This window comes from Zootermopsis nevadensis, unplaced genomic scaffold (genome assembly GCF_977971745.1).
Source record: "Zootermopsis nevadensis isolate Lab colony 2312 unplaced genomic scaffold, Znev_1.0 Znev_ptg000030l, whole genome shotgun sequence".
Taxonomy (NCBI): Eukaryota; Metazoa; Arthropoda; class Insecta; order Blattodea; family Termopsidae; genus Zootermopsis; species Zootermopsis nevadensis.
The window spans coordinates 23,018,278-23,040,210 of NW_028259162.1; the positions used below are offsets into that span (position 1 = coordinate 23,018,278).

The 21,933-nt window shown below is 42.1% G+C and overlaps 3 protein-coding genes and 1 long non-coding RNA gene across 4 annotated transcripts in view; 2 read left to right on the top strand and 2 right to left on the bottom strand.

The window, feature by feature from the left end:
• LOC110833787 (uncharacterized) overlaps positions 1-21,933 on the top strand; it is a 58,401-nt gene that overhangs the window by 18,582 nt on the left and 17,886 nt on the right. The gene's annotated exons all lie outside the window — the stretch shown is intronic.
• LOC147872223 (uncharacterized) lies at positions 3,978-8,345 on the bottom strand. Its single transcript, XM_087358788.1, has 2 exons — positions 6,466-8,345; positions 3,978-4,598 (listed from the first exon to the last, which is right to left on the bottom strand). Exon 2 carries the CDS (start codon positions 4,528-4,530, stop codon positions 4,102-4,104), a length of 429 nt encoding a protein of 142 aa, XP_087214914.1. The 5' UTR covers positions 4,531-4,598; positions 6,466-8,345; the 3' UTR covers positions 3,978-4,101.
• On the top strand, positions 8,428-20,640 carry LOC147872224 (peroxisomal multifunctional enzyme type 2-like). The gene is made up of 15 exons (XM_087358786.1): positions 8,428-8,639; positions 8,818-8,901; positions 9,424-9,561; positions 10,412-10,556; positions 11,008-11,135; positions 11,364-11,480; positions 11,875-12,074; positions 12,508-12,568; positions 12,642-12,805; positions 14,119-14,242; positions 14,421-14,593; positions 14,998-15,174; positions 15,922-16,083; positions 18,537-18,678; positions 19,032-20,640. Exons 2-15 carry the CDS (start codon positions 8,847-8,849, stop codon positions 19,091-19,093), a joined length of 1,848 nt encoding a protein of 615 aa, XP_087214912.1. The 5' UTR covers positions 8,428-8,639; positions 8,818-8,846; the 3' UTR covers positions 19,094-20,640.
• On the bottom strand, positions 17,936-21,271 carry LOC147872225 (translocon-associated protein subunit beta-like). The gene is made up of 2 exons (XM_087358787.1): positions 20,699-21,271; positions 17,936-18,910 (listed from the first exon to the last, which is right to left on the bottom strand). The coding sequence occupies exons 1-2, from the start codon at positions 21,269-21,271 to the stop codon at positions 18,824-18,826; spliced, it is 660 nt and encodes a 219-aa protein (XP_087214913.1). The 3' UTR covers positions 17,936-18,823.

Here is a 21,933-nt window from a genome sequence, read left to right on the forward strand (position 1 = left end):
TCTAAACAAAAGACGGGAGTCTAACGAAGGTTTATTGCGATTACATTCCAAATTCTTTTGCACTAAAAGGGCTATAAGCTGTGTCTATTTCTTGTTCCTACTTTTTAATTTCTGTTTTGCATGGATCAGAGTCCTTCATCGGAATCCGATAGCAACTTACTCACTCAAGAAATCCACCGCCTTTCATTGAATCCAAAGGTTCATCACCGCCTTCACAAGATTATCCTTATTCAAATTCAACCCACTCTCTAACATTTAACTTCATTACAATCCATTTTAATATTATCCTTCAACTTACTCTTATGTTTCATGGTAAATTTAAAGTGACATAGAAGATGCTGTAGAATTTACTTTTTCTTACAATCTCTGATTGGTTAATTAGGTTAATGGACCTATAATAACTTCACCTAGATTCTAGGTTGTCCCCAGACATTGTGGCAAAGGGAAGGAAACCCCCGTCCTGCCAAGAATTGAAGCCCGAACGCCCAGTTCGTAGCTAGTAGCCTGAAAGAGGCCCCAATCCGGATTGACGGAGGCGTTACTTATATACTTTGTATATCATCTTGGAAATTCAGCGGACGCCGACTTCCTTATGAGCTCGGCGTAAACCGTAGTCAGAAATGTGGGGCGTAAGCGATGCCTTTTCTATTTGTGTAACTTTTCTTTTGAATTCGAATCGTTTCATTGGAAAACAGAGACAGATAACGGCGAACGAATAAAATGTACGGAGAAGAAACAGGGAAGGAGAATAGGAAAAGATGGAGCTGAAACAAGAGGGAACACAATAATAATTGTGATCTTACCTCTCGTTCCATGTGTGGATTTTCCACGGATCTGCGTTCTGACATTCGACAACCGAAACCTCCCAATAGCCGCGATGTACCCGACAGACATTAAGATGGCTCATAAATCCTTTGAAAGTGTGACAGATTTCAAATACTTGGGAAAAACAAAAACGATTCAAAATGATGCTCACGAGGAAGTTAGGAGGAGATTAAATTCGGGAAATGCTTGCTACTTCTCAGTTCAAAATATTTTGTCTTCCCGTCTGATTTCTAAGAACCTGAAGATTAAAGTATACAAAATACTAATTTTGCCTGTTGTGTGGTATGGGTGCGAAACATGGTCAATTTCGTTGACATTACTGTGTTGAATATTTCGGGCACAAACCTGGGTCCACATTTTCGCCTTCCGCTGTTATGTTATGGCAGTGAGCGTCAGTGTGGACCCGGCTTTAAGAGGCCGAGAAGTGAAAATGAAACTTAAAGATAAAAAGAAGAAGAAGAAGGCAGAGCTAAGACTCGAGAACAAGTGTCCATATCCAGAAAATCATTCCGTACCGAGCATATTTTATTAGCCACGTGATCTAATTAGAGGTTTGTAGAGACTATTACCGATTGGGTACAAGAATACTTTGTGGGGTGGAGTTATTTTATCACGTGCTCGAGGCTGATTTTCAAAAGACATGCGTAATTTAGAATTTAAAAAGAGCCGGTTATGACGACAGGCTTCTGTACGCTGTCAGAATTTTCGTTCACTGTTTAACGTTCAAATGCGGCAGGCAAACTTTTTAAATTTTGGGCCTTTACTGAGTTACGATGCAACTGACCATGAATGCAGAATGCAACGTGCGTGTTATTTCAACAATTTTAGCGTTCGTGAATTTCTTGTCACAGTGAACTTACTAAAACTGCAGCTGTGGTAGCTTGCTTGGTGACACACGCTATGCGACTCCACACCCTCGACCCCCCATTTAAAAGAAGGTTGAGCTGAAACAGGGTGTTTCATGTTAATTGTCGTTGAAATAAAATTTACTGTGCGTTAGATGTATAACACACCTCTTTCGATCTTTACTTTTTATGTATGAGGGGATGGTTATTCATGTAATAAATGTTTCGAACCCCCTCTGAGCTTAAGATTATGGCAGAGCAGATCTCTATCTATCTACCTGTCCGAAAGTCCATCCACCTGTCTTTATTATCCAGAGTTTCCGCATAAAACACAGTAACTAAGTACAACAGCAGAGCATACAGGCTTGGATTCAAACCAGTAACCTGCCGAGTACGAACCCCATTCCACAGCGCCCAGTTCCCAAGCCGCGCGTCGATGCCTGTTCGTTGCTTGGTTCTCAGCGTCAATAACAAATATAATGCTCCATGCGCTGTGATCTAATAGGGCAAACCACGGAAGTCAAGAATACTTTTCCAGAAGTCAGATTTCTTGAATAGCCCAGCGACTATTACATTGTCAAGAAGCATTCTGTTCTATAGTTTGTTTCACAGTCAAATCTAGAGCTCATAACGTGACGAGAACAGTCCTAATGTATTTGAATACATTTATACAAAGACTGAATAATGGCTACAGAATTTCATGAAGCTAAACCTACGATGGCTCAATTTTGTGGGCCCTCAGATTTTAATTGGGAAACTTGGATGTTTCCAAGTTAATGTATGTTCAATAATTCTCTTGTGTTTGGATTATTTACGACGCGAAACTTGGTCAGTGGCATTTATGCAGTGTCACAAACGCCTACATTTTGCGTTTTGGACGAATGCTTTGTGTTGAAAAGCATGAAACATTGGGTACTTGGCATAAAATGAATTAATGGTTTCATCATCGCACTCAGCTGTGCTGATGCAGTGAAAGGTTTCGACGGACTGGACTCGTAGGTCGATTGAATCTGGTGTCAGAGTTGCAATATTAAGACGAAAATTCTCCGGGATGTCGCGCCGTATAATACAGTAGAAACTGACCGACGTTTCAGAGGTGCTTACTTCCTGCATCATTGGGCACTCATCGCCCTGATGATGGTAGGTAATAAGCACCTCTGAAACGTCGGCCAGTTTCTACTAGATTACTTGCCGCTGTGAGAAGCTGAAATCTCACTTACAGCAAGGATGTTTCTGGCAAAGTGACAACTTGCAAGATCAAGAAGGAGATGGGGGATACCATTGAGGTTGGTTTTATGGAAATAAGTTGCGAGTACGTGGACTGGATCCGTGTGGCTTGGCACTAGGACAGACGGAGGATTCTGTTGATCCTCGGGGTTCTGTTAAAGGCCTGCTTCGTGTTCGGCAGGTCCCGGGTTAAAATCTCGGCTCAGAGCCCGGCTATCTCAGCCCCTTCAGGCAAATTCCGGGATGGTACCGTAAATTAGGCCACGACCGCTTCCTTCCACATCCTTTCTAATTCATTATTCATTGTCTTCCTCTCATTCGACGCTGTGTAATCCGTTGAATTGTAAAAAGATAATCACGAGGAGGTTTTATCATTATCGCAGCTGCGTCGTCTCACGCACGGCTCTGCCTGATTTCCGCTGGCCTTGACCTAAGTAATTGGTTCACGCGGCGATTTCTTGCTTCAGGCAGGATCCGGTACGAGAGCTCGTGGCAGAATTTCCTGAAGAGGACGTCTGCATTTTATGGCTGTCGACACGATCACTGTGATGGAAAAGTTCTCTTATCACGGAATGTTAAACTGCAGGTCGTGTCTCAAATATTTTTAGATGCATTTAACTCTTTGAAGCACAGTGGTAACTATATGTACCACCTGCAGTTATATTTATGGGGTCTTCTTAAGGTACAATTTGGCTGCACGCGACAGAGACGGACTCATCGCAGCTTCCCGCCACTCACTTTTGAGGTGACGACCGAGACATGCGGCAAAGTGTTTGTTTTGTTGAGACGCGTGCACATATTCTGTGAAAAATGAGTAGAAAAATGCTTCTAAAAAGGTTACTCGAAGAAGAAGAAGAAGATGTGTTGCTGTGTTATTTGTTGCGAAAGAAAGAAAGAAAGAAAACCTACGAGTTCAATATTCAAAACCAGACGCGAAGAAGGGTCTTTCTGTCTGTTAATAAAGAATCATTTATCATTAGAAGAAGAAAGTTTCAGGAGTTATTTCAGATTGAATCAAAAGCAGTTTGGTTACGCACTGAGTTTAATAGAAAAAACATACAAACAACAAAAACTGTCGCTCACGTTACGGTTAAGTTTCTTATATTGTATTATTACTAATTATGTCACAAATGTAATGACAATTGTCTTCATTCTGTGATGTTGGTTGGTTCGGGGGTCGAGGCAGTTCTTAAAGGAGAATACCTCAGATGAACTTGGGTTGGACATCCCATGTTGCTCCTCGCATATCCATCTGAATCACTTCATAGTGACTTAAAATGTTAGCTTGTATTTTCAAACGTGGAGCCTTTACGTGGTTCCCAAATGAAGCAATTTCGTCTTCAATTTCTGTATCAGTGTTGGCACTTAACTGTTGCACGAGATTATCAAGAATATCATCATGATTGTTGTTGCGTCTTTTTCGTCGTGGAGGCTGTGGTACAGAGGACTGCGATGCTTCATCTGGACAACCTTCGCTGTTTTCAGTCCGAGTCTCAAACTGTGCGTTTGCCGCTGAATCTGACTCAACATTAGATGCAGTAGGTCTTTCTGTTGAAACCGGTTCTAAGAATTGGAGTCTCTTGAAAAAATCCCACTTAGAATTTTTCGGTGGTGCAGCTGATCCGGTTGACATTTTTCTTTTGCGTTTAAATCGATTGTATGAATCCCGTATATACTTCCAGCGTTTTCTACAGTCTCCATCTGAAATGAGAAAATACGCCCATTTTCGTGTGCGTGTTCTTTGTGTACGATATCACTTATTGAGTGATTGACAATTTTTTCCCTTCAGATTTATGGCGACTGGCGAAAGTTACGCTTCACTATCGTTTGCTTACCGTATATCAGCGCGTCATATTTCACCAATCGTGAAAGAGGTTCTTAGGTGTCTAAGAAACAAGTTGGTACCTCAACTCATGCCTGAACCTACGCAACGAGAGTTTCAACGCATTTCAAACGAATTTTGGATAAAATGGAATTTTCCGAACGCCGTTGGAGCCAATCTCTTTCAACTACAAAGCTTTCTTTTCTATCGTTCTTTTAGCCATCGTGGACGCTAATTACAAGTTTATTGCGGTCGACGTCGGTGCATATGGCAAAGAAGGTGATTATTGGAAATAACTTTAATCTTCCGGGTCCTGAGTGCCTTCCGGGAACCATTTCTAACTTTCAGGCGAAGCATCGGGTCTCGACGCGTATCTGATGAAGTTGCAAAGAATGACGTAACTGAACAGACATTCAATTATCGCCTTTGTCGTGCCGGAAGGGTATCGGAAAATGCATTTGGGTTGATTTGCCAAGTATTTTGAGTGTTTTATACACACATAAACATTTTGCCGGAGACATGTGATGATTTGATATTAGTCGCCTGTTACGCGATGGATTCCTAGTAAAAATCTGGAAAAACTTTCTATCACTTCAGTAATGACGTGGAAACAACGCCACCAAACACGCACTCCTTATCTCGAGCAGGAGGCGAGATAAGAGAAGAGTTGAGAAAATATCTCATGTCAGACGCTGGTGCAGTTTCTAGGGAAGTAGATCGCAAAAACCTGGTAATAATCCATTCATTGCATGACGTGTTTAAGTCTAGAAGACGTTATATTGTATTATAAAAACGCAAACAACTAACCACTTTTGTCTAATTAGGCGAGCTTCGGGATTTAGAGGGTTAAGTCTGGCATTTATGAAAGCGACAGTGAACTTATGAGTCCTGCAAATTTCGTGACTGTCAGGCATCGAGCAGGACCCCGTTCCTTGGCGTATAAAAATGTATTCTGTGAAAGTTAAGTTGCCACCACGCCCCGCAGTAAAGCTGACAACCGATTTCAGACTACGTTGCCGATAACTGGGTTACACCGAACGCCTATTGATTGCAGCATCCTTGGCGATGTAAAAGTCTGACCAGAACGAGCTGCATGGAGCAGAGTCCTTCTTCAGCCCTCGGTCGGTCGGCTAGTCAAATTCTGAACGAAATTCTTATCTCCTTATAACGCAGTTTCCTCCTCGCTCTTGTCACTTCATCCGTCTCGGGTCCAGATATTACCCTCAGCGCTCTCTTCTCAGACACCCCGAGTCTGTGTTTTCGCTTGAAGTGAAAGACCGGGTTTCACACCCATACAAAACAGTAGGAAACATTCGTTGTTAGAGAGGAGACGGGAAACAGAAGATTGTGAACTGCGGGCGGGAGAATGTGAAGGTGCGTCGTGCAGTTGTAATACGCTTGGAAGTGCCTGAGGTAAAGTTGGTAATCGGCTTCCTCAGACGTTGGTAGTATTTCGTAGGATTGGCGGGCAGATTGAAATAGCTGAAGATTGTCAGTTTGTAGATAATAATATGAAGAGTTTTATTCAGTCTCAAGACAAGATCAAGTTCACGCGCCCTGGGACCATGAAGTTTATGTATAATATCGAAGAAGGTGGCGTGATGTCATTCTCTTTATGAGTGCGACCTCACACGTGATCTCGTTACAGGCGATGACATCATAAGGAAACTGTTATCACAGGAGGCGTTGCGAGCTGTGAGGGCGCTCTCATATTACATCTGCTTAATCTCAATACGTGGAACTTACACAGTGTCTGAATTTAATTCGGATGGAGTTCGGACCTCAGCTTCTGGGGAATGCGGTGATGATCCTTCGCGGAAGTGTAGGCAACTGTCAGTTGCTCGAGAGACGTGCTAATTCCTTTCTTGTAGCTCCTGAGAAATGCCGCCAGTCGTTTTTCTGGGTCTCTCCGACTGTCGGTTGTTTCCATGGAGACGGTTCCCTGACCTTGACCGCTATTTGTGATCTGGCCTTCGGCGTTGTGCGAGGGCTGGGCCTGCCAAAGAATTACGGAATGTTGGTCGTTCGCTTAATAACTCGCCCTGCTCGATTAATCCAGACCCGGGGACTAACAGGAATCTTTACTCGAATTTACCGCGGGCCGGCGAGGGAAGTAGGTTGTGTGGATAAAGCTGGCTCAGGAGGAGAATGCCCCGCGTAGCGAACTTTCGGGTTGCTGCCCTCAACAGCGCTGAACGGATTTTGATGAAACTGAACGCGAACTGGCGTCGGTAGGCATCGCTTCGGGAAATTCTCCGCTCCACATTTAGCTCATCTCTGGTTTTCAGAGTTCACTTGGCAAATGTTCACATTCGCTGGCTTCATATTTTAGGGTAACAAGTTTGAATCCACGAAGTCATTGTCATTATCGGAGATAGAATTGAAGTTGCTCAAAATCTGCCACCACGCGAGATCCGACATACAGACAATTGTCTCAGTTCCTTGCCCACGTAAAACCGACGTTTCGGGAACAAACCCTGAAGATGGGGACAGAGTTTGTTCCCGAAACGTCGGTTTACTACGGTAACCAGTTGATTATGTGTAATAAAATTGTTTGTATCTTGTGAATCACACAAAACATCATAGTTGAATGGTTAGTACTCCTGCTACATGTTTGGCAGGTCCTGGGTTCAGATCTTGGCCTGCAGACTGGCTATCGTGACGAAGGCTTGTTGTGGTTTTCCTCAGTCCCTCCAGAAAATGCTTGGATAGTTCCTTAAATTAGGCCATGATCACTTCTGTCCACATGTTTTCCAATTCTCTGTTTACTATCATCCTCTCACTCGACATTATAAAGTCTCAGCTAGTGACAGCATCGTTAAATAAAGTATAAATAAATTGTGAGTCACATGAAGATGGCTGCCTTCTGGGTTGTAGCATTACAACACAGAAAACGAGTCATATTCGTACTCGCCACTGTGAGAACCTCAATTCTTACTGTGACTCGCATGCTTTTGTTATGCTGTAACTTTGTGTGCCTGAAACTCGGGACTGTCAGTGTGATGGTATGAGATAAGAAATTCATGAACATGTGTCTGCACGACCTTGAATTTTAAGACATCCCATCTTACTAGTGACATCTTATAAATTGATCTGAAGTTGTCACTGACATGAAATCCCACAGTCTTGGACTGGGGACATTAAAATATCATAGTAATTTATAAAAAATACATTTAACACTGCTTTAGCTTTATTCAGCTTTCAGTATCACATTTAATTTTCATTGTTGCAATTTGCATGCTCTTTCCTAATGTTCTTCAGTAAGACACATCCTAGTTGCTGATTTAACTTCCTTGTGTAGAGCAGATGCTCATGGGAAAAGAGTGTGAAGATGACAGCGTTGTGGGATATTGCGCAGTGTAGTGTAATATAAATTGACACCATTATTAGGCGATCTCTCTGGTGATGAAGGCAGTAAGCATATTCCCCTTGTTACTTCATGCTTTTAAGTTAGTCATGTTTCTTTTCTGTATTAATAACATAGGCAGGAAAACTGTGACATGAGTTAAGAAAAATAAAAGCAGTAAGTACAGTTTCTATGGGATATTATGATACAATGTATAAAATGTGAAAGTAGGGCAAGGAAATATCTCAATTTGGGAACTCTACATTCAGACAGGTAAAATGCCATTTGTTGCTTTCGAACATTTTCGCTAGATCTACTGATACTATTGGTAGCACTGCATTAATCTAAATATATCGATATGGGAAAGAATGACTAGCGAAATTGCGTCGATCACTTTCGTAACCTGTTTTGAAGTACAGTACATATTTCTTGTACAGAGGTTTTGCAGTTATGTCAGACAGCAGACTGGCCGTATCTGATGCGAAGGTCTGAAAAAACAAGCACACAAACTGTGATGATCTCGTGGTAGTGGATTGTGTCTTGGAGTCTACGACTAGACAGCGGCGGATTTATCGTACGTAGTAAGATTTAGCAATTTGTGCGTTGTATTATAATTTTAACGGTTACATTATTTCTTGACGATGACTTCGCAGTTATACACACGAAAGTAAACAAGGTACGAAGTACTGGTTAATCTTGCACTTGTACTACCTTATCCGTGTGTTTGGTCACGTAACTTCGTCTTGTTTCAGGTTCGGACTTCTGTAGGGCCCTATTAAGCATGACAGATCTGCGATTCGATGGCCGAGTGGTTGTAGTTACAGGAGCTGATGCAGGTGATTATCGTACACGAAAATAATGTTTGTGCCTGATCGCTTTTCTAGTATGCAAGACTTTCTTTCGGAAATATTTAATTCTTGTCGAAATTATTTTAGGTTATCGTTCTTGTCTTCGCGGTTTCAGCTTCATTAATGACTATATTGTACAAAAAAAATATAGTTCTTTCCCTCATTTGTTAAGACAAAAATATGAAATTGAAGGGTGTGGGCTGCTACAACAGTATGTTTCCAGTTTTAATTGTACCAGTTTGTGTGTGTCCATTTCCATGGATAAAAGTTGTCATGATAATATTAAAGTATGATGAGACTCCACATGCCATGTGATGTGTGCACTGCAGAGGTGAGTTAATACCCTTCTCTTTTATCATTTGTCTGTTTCCATTGTCTCATAATCGTATTAATCATGGCATTTGCTTACAACTTCTTGTAATGAACAGTTCTGTGTGTCGTTTCACCCACTTATCATTTCTTGTGTGCCAGTTCCTCATAATTCTGACCAGCCATGACTTTATGTTTCAGGCCTGGGTAAAGCATATGCCCTGCTGTTTGCGGAGCGTGGAGCATCAGTTGTGGTGAATGACCTTGGTGGTGGTCGCCATGGCGATGGGAAGAGTAGCAGTGCAGCAGACAGTGTTGTAGAAGAGATCCGGCACAAAGGTGGGTTTAGTGCATTATGATGCTTGTTGGCTGCTACTGCATTTGCATGTAAGTTTCTTGTTTGTCCTCTCACCTCTTCTCTTTCTCCTTCCTTCTTACAAACTGCTTCCTTGTGTCCCCCTCTACCACCTCCGTCTGATTCCCTTTCCTTTCCAACTTCTGTTTTACGGTGAAGTCGCAGCACCGCGGGATTGCATCTGTATCGTAGATTGTTTTGTTTCTGGTAGGTGGCAAGGCTGTAGCCAACTATGATTCTGTGGTGAATGGAGAGAAGATTATATAGACGGCTCTGGAAGAGTTTGGACGAGTAGATGTGGTAGTGAACAATGCTGGCATCCTGGACAAGTCATTCTCCAGGATTAGTGACGCAGACTGGAGTATGTTTGAGATTAAATCTTATTCTTGGCCATAATATCAGATTGTGGGGTACTTTCAGTGTATTTGGACTGCTACAGTCAGTCAGGCAGAAAACTAAGAGCGCCAGTGACTGGATATTATGTAGCTGTCCCAGGGGCCATTTTACCTTAAAGTCTGATAGTTCAGTGAAATTGGAATATCATTTTTCTGCAGAGACTAATTCTGAAAGAGTTAAAATTCACAAGCGTCTATTCTCATTGTGGTTCTGACCAGTTTCAAGAGACTGTCCATGGCATTTGCCTAGAGAGGCTGAGGAAAACCTTGACAAATACTGTCTGCTATGCCGAGCTGTTTTGTCTGTTGTTGATTTTGTATAGGAGGCCAAAAGAAAAGGGACTATGGTAGATTTCTTGAGTTCAGGGATGGTTTTGCATGCTTTTTTGTCTAGTTACTAGTGCTGTTGAGGTTTAATGATCATTTGTTACTGTTGCAGGCTTAATTCAGGACGTACACCTAACAGGTGCTTTCAAGGCAACTCGAGCCGCGTGGCCTCACTTCCGTAAACAAAAGTATGGACGTGTCATTGTGACATCCTCCAATTCTGGTCTATATGGGAACTTTGGGCAGGCAAACTACAGGTCGGTGTTAGTGACACTTTAGTATATTTATCTTTCATAGGATTGATCATTTGTATAATGTGTGCGTGATATCTTGGACATTAATCTGTTCTGCTTTGAATATCTTTGGGATTTAAAAGTATTAATTACAATACACCCCTCCCCCCGCCTATGAAATATTGATTTAACATTCTGGTTATTTATAAAAATAAAAGTTTGTCTTTGGTTGCCAGAAATGGTAGAAACTGTTTTCCCCCACAGTTCCTCAAGACAGATGCTGGGATAGTGTGTTATATAACCGAGGGTCACTTCTACATCCTCTCCAGTTCGTCATTCACCATCGCTCTTCCTTTCAGGACTGTGTAATTCGTGCGGCTGAAAAGTTGTTCTCAAATAAGAAAGTTGGTGTGAGCGATGGCCGCTTTATGCATTTCTTGGGAAGAGTCCATGTATGTTTTTTTTATGGTTGCAGTGCTGCCAAGATGGGGCTGGTCGGTCTGAACAATACGTTAGCGATAGAGGGCAGGAAGGACAACATCCACTGCAATGTGATTGTGCCAACTGCGGCATCCCGGCTTACTGAAGACATCCTGCCACCTGGTGGGTGCTGCTGATACTAAAGCCTGACAGTGTGTCACTTCTGTTTACAATAAATGAACATCAAAGTGATGCAAACAGTGCATTTTGGAAGTATATTCACCCTTTTGTCATATTATCAGTTGTAATAAATAGTTCATGTTTTGGAGATCTGTTATCAGCAGTTTTTAATATTGTCTCATGATTATAAACACTAATGTGATACTGATAAGTCACTTGTTTGTTGCACAGATTTCTTTGCGCAGCTGCGCCCAGAGCTGATTGCGCCAGTCGTCACGTGGCTGTGTCACGAATCCTGTGAGGAGACTGGCTCCATCATCGAGTCTGCTGCTGGCTGGGCAGGAAAATGTAAGTGTCAGTGGCACCCCTGTTCGGAATATGCTCGATGCCTGTAACGACACCACTGGTTCTGAGTGATGTGATGCCGTCCAAAACAGGACTGCATTTCATTAGGGTCATGAAGGTTGGGTCTGTTGTTGCTCTTTCAGTGAAATGCAGAAATGATTTTTTCACTGCAAATCACAATCGTAGATAAGTCGCAGAATCTGCATGTGGACTTCCGTAGATGTGTCAACAGCGGTAGAATGACCGGATTCATGTTTCAAGGGTCCTGATTTCAGTGAGACAGCTTGGAATAGCCATGAAACGCAGTAATGATAGACAAGCAGAGAACCGTTTACCTCCCGTGCTGAGTGTCGGCAGAACTTTCCATCAGGATGCGTTCTTGTCTGACAACCTTCAGGTTATCTGGTGCGTTCACCGGGCGGCCTGCTGCGTGCACAGATGAATGAGCTGGTGACACCAGAGGCTGTTCGTGAGAACTGGGGCAAGGTGAAAGATATGTCTGCTGCCGTTAAATTGGAGTCCATCCAGGAGGCATCTGGTACCCTGATGACCGTTCTGGAGCAGATGAAGTCGAACTCTGGGCTTTCTTCTGATGGCGTGAGTTATGACTCGATGTAGTTTTTTACATATGCTTTCAGATAGTAATTATTCAAGTTACCCCTGTGTCTAAGCACCATCCAGTGGAGGTGTATAGAGGGAGTGTAGTATAAGACGTATGAATGAGCAGAATTAATTTTGTTTATTGTGTACAGGGTTTTAGCCCGTCGCCATAATTGTAGTACGTGGTTTACGTTACTTCAGTTGTGTGTTTCTTGCGTATGGTGTTGGAAGAAGCTGACTGCTTCATTGTGGCTTACGCCACTGGAGGTCCAGTATTTTGTTAAATGAGGTGTACATTAGTTTTGGCAATGGCTGGTGCTGCCATCCAAGTATTGATGGTGGCTAATGTTTGTGCAGACTTGAACTTCTTTTGTCTTCTTGGTGACACTTATTCTGTGAACATGGTTTAAGGTCCTGATTTCCTTTCCAGAAGAGTGTTGTGACAAAGTTCCAATACACTCCTCGTGACCTGATCCTGTATGCACTGGGAGGTGAGTAATGTGCCATTATGTGCGTGTGTTTGTGACAGTGTGACAGACAAGTAATGTGTTTGTTTTATTGCAGTTGGTAGCACTGTGACCAACCCAAGTGACCTGAGATTCCTGTATGAAGGCCACGCAGACTTCTCTGCGTTGCCGACGTTCCTCGTGTTGCAAGGCGTGTCTGCCGTGATGGAGTCTAGTGTTACTGCTGAGGTGTTCAGTGGCAGGGATTTCAATCCTGCCAGGGTAAGTGAGGTTATGTCTTGATAAGCAGACTCTTTTGAGGATAACCGCAAGGTTCAGCATCGGTCATTTCGAAGCCTGCCTTCGGATGCAACCCTGAGCCACCTCACAATCTTCTTGCTGTGTTTTCATCTCTGTATGTGCATTTCTTGCCTTCGCAGCTGAACATGTCCATATATCTTAACGCAAGGCACATTTTACTGCCTGTGCTTTGTCTATTACGAATATAATAGCCAGTCTCCATCGCACTTGACTTGTTTAGTTCACTGTACATGCAGTGAGGAAGAAATTAAAAGTCTGCTGGTCCTCATGGAATGAAAGCAGATCCAGCTTCTGCAAAAATAATACTGCAGTGAGTTGTTTTTCTGTTCAGTGCAACGGAGGATCATTCAGGTCGTATTCTATGCTAGTGAAGTTGTAATTGAGCAGTGTGGTGTGGACTCGGGGAATGCTTGCTATCATTCAGTCCAAAATGTTTTGTCCTCTCATCTCACATCAAGAAAACTAAAGATACAAAAGTTGTGCTGTATGGGTGTTAAACTTGGTCTCCCACTTTGAGGGAGGAACATAGATTGAGGGTCTTTGAGAACAGAGTGTTTAGGATATTTCGACCTAAGAGGCAGGAAGAAAATTGCATTATGAGCTTCACGGACTGTACCCCTCACTTGATACTGTTAGGGCGATTAAATCGAGGAGGATAAGACGGGCGGGACATGCGGAACGCATTGTGGAGGGGTGGGGTGTTTACAAGATATTGGTTAGAAGGCCTGAAGGGAGGAGATTGTGGGTGAGACATTGGCGTAGGTGGGATGGCGTTGAGATGGACCTTTGGGAGATAGGAATCTATGGAGCAAACTGGATGCAGCTGGCTCAGGTTAGTCTTATGGCAGGCTTTTGTGAACTCAGTGATGAACCTTTGGCTTCTATAAAGAAAGTATTCTATTTTTTGAGAAGCCAAGTATACAGTCAGTTTTTCAAAGAATATCCTGCACCATAGAGAGAGTGAGGATAGAATTCACACTGATTCAGTTAGCTGCACAGAGTGTAGATGCTTCCCACTGGCATGCCACTCGGTCATGTAAACAAATGACAGTATTCAGTTGTTTTTGCAGATATATCATAAAGTATTTCTTTCTTTCTTTCCACTAAATGGATTCGAGAAGTTCTGCTAACTTAAAGATAGTTCAGTGGTTTCGACGTAGAGAATGATTGGATTATGAACCTTAGGGTTGCTGATGAGGCACAAAGGAATGAGAAACGATTGAGTACATAATTGGAGTTGACTGAGGAGGATCGTGTTGCTGCTATGTTGCCAGATGTTGCATGGTGAGCAGTACTTGGAGGTTCTGCGTCCCATCAACAGTGAAGGGACTCTTGAGGTGCACTGCAAGGTGGTGGATGTGTTGGACAAGGGATCCGGGACTGTTGTGCTGGTGGAAGGTGAGATAAAATTGTGCAGTATGATCATTCCATTTGTAACTTCTGTCAACTTGGTTCGTGCAGTTGTAACGTGTCTCTTTTTCTTTGATCTGTCTAGGCTAGGGGGAATATAAGTGGTTTAAAAGTCTAGTCTTCAAGGTGATACAAATTCAGTTGCTGTCTGTTGTCATTATTGCAGTGGAGACATTTGATGAAAGTGGTGAGAAGGTGGCACAGTCCCTGCTGACAACATTTGCTGTTGGAATGAAGGGTGTTACAGACAAGCGTACTTCACCCTATGATGTGCCAACAGCAGAACCACCAAAGCGGATTCCTGATTTGTCTGTTGAGCAACACACGTCTCTTGATCAGGTCAGAATAGAGGGTAGCATGTGTTACGTGTGAGGCTCTTTGGTTATTTTTCTTTGAGGGGGGGGGGGGGGGGGGGGGTGAATGTAACTTTTCTTATTCTGTGTATGTATTTTTAGTTTCTTCTGTCAGTAGTACTAACGTGTGAAATATGGAGAAGAAGCACAATCTAATTAAGATCTTGACATATTTGTGGTGATAGAGCTTTGTAAAATGTGCATCCTTAAGATTATTTGATGTAGACTGAAAATGCTGACTGCTTTGAATCTGCACTTATTGCTGTGTGTGAAAATTATGACTAATGAAACACTGCAGCTAAGTCTGTAGAATTTAGTATGGAGAGAGATCATAAACACACCTACAAATTAATTGTCAATGTTTCTTCACTTCAACATTATTTCCTGCAGGCTGCACTCTACCGACTGTCTGGAGACCGCAACCCACTTCACATTGATTCGAATGTGGCTGCATTTGGTGGATTTGATCGGCCCATCCTGCACGGTCTGTGTTCGCTGGGCTTCTCAGCCCGCCATGTCCTACAGCAGTATGTGGATAATGATCCAACCAAATTCAAAGCCATAAAGGTGTGTAATAGAAACATCTCTTTTTGGGGCTTTCCTATTTTCACATTCTCATGATAACATTCCAGCACCCTCTTTCTGTTGTTCTATGGATTGTTTGTGTTCACAGCATTTTTCACTTGCCTCTTCCGTGTCTGATGTACAGTTCAGTTGATGTCAGTCATTGTACTTTCTTATTCTTTCCACATGCTTTCCTATTTTCTCGCATCCCTGTTGGAATACTTCATAACCGTGACTCCCATTCACAGTGGATACGTTAAGGGAGGCCTATGGTAAGTAAAAAAATATTCATGTGAAGCATGGTGCAATGGTGTGGCTTGATAGTAGATTTCTAAGTTGTAATTCCGGAGGACTGTTCATAACATTTTACCATTTCAGTCTCTTCTTTTTAATTTTATCATCTTGTTGCTTTGTAAGTTCTTTGTACTTTTTTTCCATCAGAGAGATTGTTAAATATGATGTTATTTCATGAATGTGTTTCATTTTCAGAGGTTATATAGCATCAGATAGAATGAGAGGATAATGAATGGGTATGAATTTGGAAAGGGGCAGTAATATTAATTTTCATGTTACTATGCTGGAAGTTCTTTGGAGGGACTGAGGAGAACTCTGATTAGCCTGAGAAGGATAGTCAGAAACTGGACTGAGATGCAACCTGATATCCCCATTAATATGGTTTAGATCGTTGCACTACACAGGCCATCAGAGTGTGAGGGTATGAAGAAAATGATGACTGTCACTGGTTTACAGGCTCGGTTCAGCAAGCCGGTTATCCCTGGGCAGACACTACAGACTGACATGTGGCAACAGGGGAACCGTATCCACTTTCAGACCAAGGTGAAAGAGACGGGGAGCGTGGTGATATCTGGCGCATATGTCGATCTCACCGAGGCATCCGTCCCGCAGCACAAGGTACGTTTTTGTGGCTGACTGATGGGCCAAGATCATCTTTGATGATGGTTGTTCTGCTGGTGAGAAATTTCGTTGCTGCTGGCCTTTCATCACGTTCACATAATTCTGCCCTTATGCTCTGTCATGAGCTGGTTGAGTCCTATCTATCTCTTCACATCATATTTCTCTAAGGTGCATTTTAGTAATGTCTGTGTGTGTGTGTGTAGATCTCCCAAGTACTGTTTTCCTTTCAGCTTTTCCAATGAAATTTTTGTGTCAAATTTCATGTCTACGCAGTGGAAATAAAAAGTCACACATATTGCAGGTTCCTCACAGAAAAATGCAATTTGATTATGCAGTACACTGCTACTAAACAAGACGAAGCATTTGAGCTGTGTTGTTTGCATGTAAAGCTTACTTAATATAAATGTACATTTTGATGTAAATTCTGTAATTGTGTGTTGGAGAATGTTTAATTTAGTGTGGGTTTAATGAGCCAAATATAAGATTTAATTCTGGATTTTTAGTAAAATGATAGGAAAGCTCTGATGGGCAGGGCATACAGCATGCATGAGCAAGACATGAAATGAGTACAGAATTTTGTGTGGAAAACCTGAGGGAAGAGATGGCTTCAGAGACCAACTCATAGATGGGAGTGTAATATTAAAATGGATCTTTAAAATACTGGGTGTTAGGTTGTGGATTGTGTTCAAGTGGTTCAAGATAAGTCCATGAGGCAGGCCTGAGCTGTGTGGTGTTTGTTCCTACAGATTGCAAGTTGTGTTTATAATCGATATAAAGTGTAACTGATATTCTGTTATCTTGTGATAACCTGCATTGTTCAGCCTAGCAATTTCTTACTCTCAGTGACAAGGTTATGTTTCCTTTTTGTTAAGATCCCAAACATTACAGCATTGCTAGTATCACATCTTCAGTAAGATCCATTTTAACCCTTTAAAGCTGAGTTGTAACTGTATGTACCACCTGCTGTAACAGTCATTATCTCTGCATTTTGCCCACAGAATATATAATGTGGGTTTTATATTGATCTCAGAATAAACAGTAATTTATTTCTCTAAGCAGCATTAACTAGTTTAGTGTTGTCGTGGAGACGTGTTGTGTTTTCTTTGAGGTAACAATGGATTGATAGAATATTATGCACCTTCACTGTGGCTGAAGGGGTTAATTATTTTCTTTAATTTCCTAGTTGGTCTTCAGAGGTTACTCAAGAGCTCTATGGAATTTCTTTGTTTTCTCTTTCCTAGTTACATTTCCAGCTTATGGTAAATATCTGCAAATCAATTTCTCAGGATATTTGCATCTTCAGTGGGCAAAGTGAGGAACAAACTTCACGATTTGTACAGTTCACTTAGTGCTTTGTGAATAGTGAACTGTGGGAGACAAAGAGAAGTTGTCACATGAATACATTGTTTCACTACACTTGTTTATGTAAAATGTCATTAGGTCAGAAATTGGCTTAGACTTGGAAAAAAATTTTGGCATGAAGCTGGGGGTGGAGCCGAGTCATGATATGGCCATTTGTGTGTGTTTTGTGTAACAGAATAATGAACCTTTGTTTTGTAAAAGCAGTAAGTTTTTTGACTAGCTGAGTCACTGTCAAGGAGGCAGGAAAGACTTTGCACTTTAGCCTACATGTAAGGTTGTCTTGATAACATGTACAGTACAGTACAGTACAGTAGCTGTGTTCAAGGTCATGGAAGAAACACAAGTGAGTAGCTCTGATGTATGCTGGTTGCATCAGTCAGTCACTATGCCTGCTGTGATGTGGTCCACCAAGGTGAGGGAAGTGAAAACTGGAATTTGTAGTTGAGAGGCACATCTCATGTCCTGACATAGAATGAAAATATGAACATTGTTTTGCATTTGTTTTTAAGCTAAAAATATAGTATTCATAAATATTTAACACGTTCAGGAAGTACTCATTATTGATTACAGAGTGTGTAACCATCGAAACTACTCTCAGTAATGCTAAAGATCAAATTACATCATATCCATATTTTTCCACTTTTGTATGGTTGTAAAATATGGTTTCTTTCTTTGTGTGAAGAACCTAAATTGTGTTTGAAAACAACCAAATATTATTTGGGATCTTGAAGGATCAAATAAGTGGATTCTTAGGATAGTGAACTAAAGGACTAAATGTGTTGTTCATAAGATGAAAACACATAATGTATGCATAGTTTGGTGGGAATCCTGTTAAAAAAATTGGACATAAGTAAGACTGAGAATTTAAGGGGAGGATAATATTAAGCTGGATCTTAGACAAATACAGATGTGTTTGAACTGTGCCAAAGTGGCTTGGTCCTGCAGCTAGTGATACTGTTTGGTATTGGCAATGTTCGACCTTCGTTTTCTATCACCAGAGAGTTAACAGGTTCCTAGAGACATGCAGAAATGGTGTATGATGTTGGTGGCTTTGTAAACTGTAATGTGAGGTTGCATTGTTGGTGCAGGCATCCACATCAGCGCTGGATTCGGATGGTGTGTTTGACTTGCTGAAAAAGCGGGTTGCGGCAAACCCAGAGCGTGCCAAGAAGATCGGTGGTGTGTTCCAGTACAACATCACCAAAGATGGCAATACTGTTGCCACCTGGAGTATGTATCACACAGTTGTCATGGATTTACAGCACTGTTAGAGAGTAAATTTTATACAGACTAACTTAAAACTTTCATCGGTTAAACGTTTTGTCTGTGCGGTTAACTCTCCTACTTCATATCTGGCAGATCTTGGGTTTGTATCTCATTTGAGAGACAGGGTTTTCTTATCATAGTCACGGAAGGCAATGATGAGACCCTCGCCGGGTTCGCTTGTCACGGCCACTTGCAGCTGAAACGGAAAGACTTGTTATGCATTTCTGTTGCGTCCTACAGGAGCAGTGTGTGACGATGTTAACAGAAACCCAAAAAACAAAACAAGAGATAAACTTAGGAATTTTACATGATTACAGGCTTTGTGGCATATGTATTTGTCAAGAAGTTCTGGAAAAATGAAATGTATGCAGAAATTTGATGGTGAAACCTGAGGAACACCACTTGGAAGACTTGTAAGAAGTTTGGAGATTAATATTCAATTTTAGCTTTGATGTTAGCTATATTCAGTCCTCAGTTCATTTTAATTATGAGCTTTGAATATCAGAGAAGCAGACAGAAACAAGTATGGTGTCCATAGATGGATTTTCCAAGTAATATTTAAATGAAGATTTCTGTCTTCTGGGTTATTGCGCTGTGTAGTCTGGTCGATGTTAACCAACGTTTCAGAGGTCATACTGCCTCCGTCATCAGGGCGATGAATATGCCAATAGGGTGTGAGGAGTTGGATTTTATAGGCAGGGAAGTGAAAGGTGTAGCCTGCCCCGAGCCAATGGGAGCAGGTATGGGAGTGGACCAATGGTAGCACGTGGGCGAGGGTGGGAGAGGGAGAGAAAGTAGAGAGAGAAAGGTGAGTGTAGTTGTATGGATAAAGGCCCTGAAAGGGGCCGAGTTAGTGGTCTGGTTGGTTCTGGCGGCGCACTCTTGCTCGTTCTCGGAGTCCTCGGAGTGTGTGGATCAGAGGCTTCCAGGACCGGCTCAGGTGAAGTCCATCTTCCCTGTTAAAGTTATCAGGATGAAGTTCGATCTCGATGGCTTCCCTGATTAACCGGTCCATGTAGCCGGTTTTTGAGGAGAGGATAGAAGTGTCCTCTAGCTGTATCTTGTGCTCCAAGTTGAAGCGGTGTTCAGCAACCGCAGATTTCTCGGGCTGCCCGAGCCGGATGTGGCGTTCGTGCTCCTTGATCCTGGCCTCAACGGAACGGCCTGTCTGGCCGATGTAGACTTTTCCGCACTCGCAGGGAACTCTGTATACGCCAGGCGTCTTCAGTCCTAGGTCGTCCTTTACCGGCCGGAGAAAACTGGGAATTTTCTTTGGCGGAAGACCAACAGACTTGATGTCGTGCCTGGCCAGCAACCTGCTTATGCGGTTGAAGGTCGTCCCGACGTAGGGCAGGAAGGCAACCGAGGCTGGTTTTTCAGTAGGCGGTGGCAGCCTCGCAGGCGGATTGAGAGCTTTCTGAATCTGACGGTTGCTGTATCCGTTTTTCCTGAAGGTGGTGGTGAGTGCCTCCAGTTCACTCTGTAGGCTGTCGTGGTCGCAAAGGGCTTTAGCCCTGTGTACCAGGGTCGAGAGCACGGCCTGTTTGTTGGACGGGTGGTGATGGGAATTGGAGTTGAGGTAAAGGTCGGTATGGGTTGGTTTCCGGTACACCTTGTGGCCTAATGAGCCGTCAGGTTTCCGGTGAATGTCTATGTCGAGGAATGGGAGATGGCCGTCCTTTTCAGTCTCCATGGTGAACTGGATGACCTCTGAAACGTTGGTTAACATCGACCAGACTACACAGCGCAATAACCCAGAAGACAGAAATCTTCATATTCACCGCTGTGAGAACCTCAAGTCTTACATAATATTTAAATGTTTCAAAATGAAAATCATTTTATCAATCTGAAGAATTTGTGTTTTATGCTCATTATTTTACAATGGCTTCCTGTACATTCTAAATATATAATTTAGGACCAGCACAATGGAAATTACAAACATTTCTATAAATTTTGACCACGGTCCATGCAAGTGATAACTCACTTCAGAGGCATCCTCTGTTGGTCTGTAGTTGACTTCTGCAGCTGTGAAGTTGAAGTATCCATATTTCCTTGGTCTGACAGCTACTACATGAGATACATTTGTCCCTGCAGGGATCCTGTCAATCTTGATGTTGAGCTGACCACCCACCAAAGTGAAGGCCTCTTTGTGAAAGCTACTGTCACTCAGCTTAACACCAAGAGCAGTACTTGTGCCAACATTATATAGTGTGTACTGCAAAGAATGTTGTGTGTTATAATCAAACAAGTTTATGAGGTATGTTGGTATTATATGGGTACTAAATACAATATTATCATGAGATGCTCCATATTCTTTGGCTTGTAACATAAACGGCCTATGATATGTAAAAATTTCTATTCTGCAAAAACAACCGGACGATAATGTTTCTGAAACAATATGACATCTAAATATCCCAGCTACTATGTCCATGTCTTCAACCAGATATCTATTCAGTATCTGTTTCGAAATTAGCAATCTGGCACCCGTTTCTTCTTCCTCATTACCATCTACATAAGCAGCTAGGGCTGCGAGAACAAAAATACTTATAAATTTCATTCTTTCAAGACTTTTAACGAAATATTAATTTATACACTCCCCAACGTGTTGTACGCACGAGTACTTCGAATCTTTCCCAATGGAATGGCACTTCTTTATCAAAACTTCCAACTCGTTGCCAACTCACAAGCAACAAAGCATGTAATTCGACTCCTACTGGCAATGACCGCACTTAAAAATTAGTTCCGGTTCCCTTCATTGTCACCAATTTAAAAGTTAATGACGATAAAATATACCGTTCCAGCCGTTGCCAATGTTAAAATGAAACTGTTTTGGCTTCACTGTTAAACACGGAAGTTTAGAAGTTCCATAGTTTGTAACATGCTTTGTAACTCAGAACTGTAGTTTGTTAATCGGCTGTACTTCGTATGCGATTATTTGGAATAATTATTAGGCACATATGGATGTGCTTTGTTATCGGTAATATAACGTAACTGTGTTGAGAATCATGTCGATGTCTCTGTCATCAGACCCGGAATTGGAAATGAAAGTTAAAAAAGGTTTGAAAACGTGTCAAACATGGATTGAGTTGTTTATGTTGAACTTATATACGTAACATTGCAAAGCACTGCCCCCGATGGTGGAGAAGAGGGTAGAAGTTACCAGACTGCATCATGAGTTGCAGGGACGTTGCTACGATGTGGAGTATGCCATTGGGTAAG

Bases quoted from the DNA above. Each gene is read 5' to 3' on its own strand.
- LOC147872223 (XM_087358788.1), bottom strand. From the start codon at position 4,530: ATGTCAACCGGATCAGCTGCACCACCGAAAAATTCTAAGTGGGATTTT.
- LOC147872224 (XM_087358786.1), top strand. From the start codon at position 8,847: ATGACAGATCTGCGATTCGATGGCCGAGTGGTTGTAGTTACAGGAGCT. The intron at 14,243-14,420 runs GTGAGATAAAAT...TCATTATTGCAG, and splicing joins GACTGTTGTGCTGGTGGAAG to TGGAGACATTTGATGAAAGT. The intron at 14,594-14,997 runs GTCAGAATAGAG...TATTTCCTGCAG, and splicing joins AACACACGTCTCTTGATCAG to GCTGCACTCTACCGACTGTC.
- LOC147872225 (XM_087358787.1), bottom strand. From the start codon at position 21,271: ATGAAATTTATAAGTATTTTTGTTCTCGCAGCCCTAGCTGCTTATGTA. The intron at 18,911-20,698 runs GTGAGTTATCAC...TTTCCGTTTCAG, and splicing joins CAACAGAGGATGCCTCTGAA to CTGCAAGTGGCCGTGACAAG.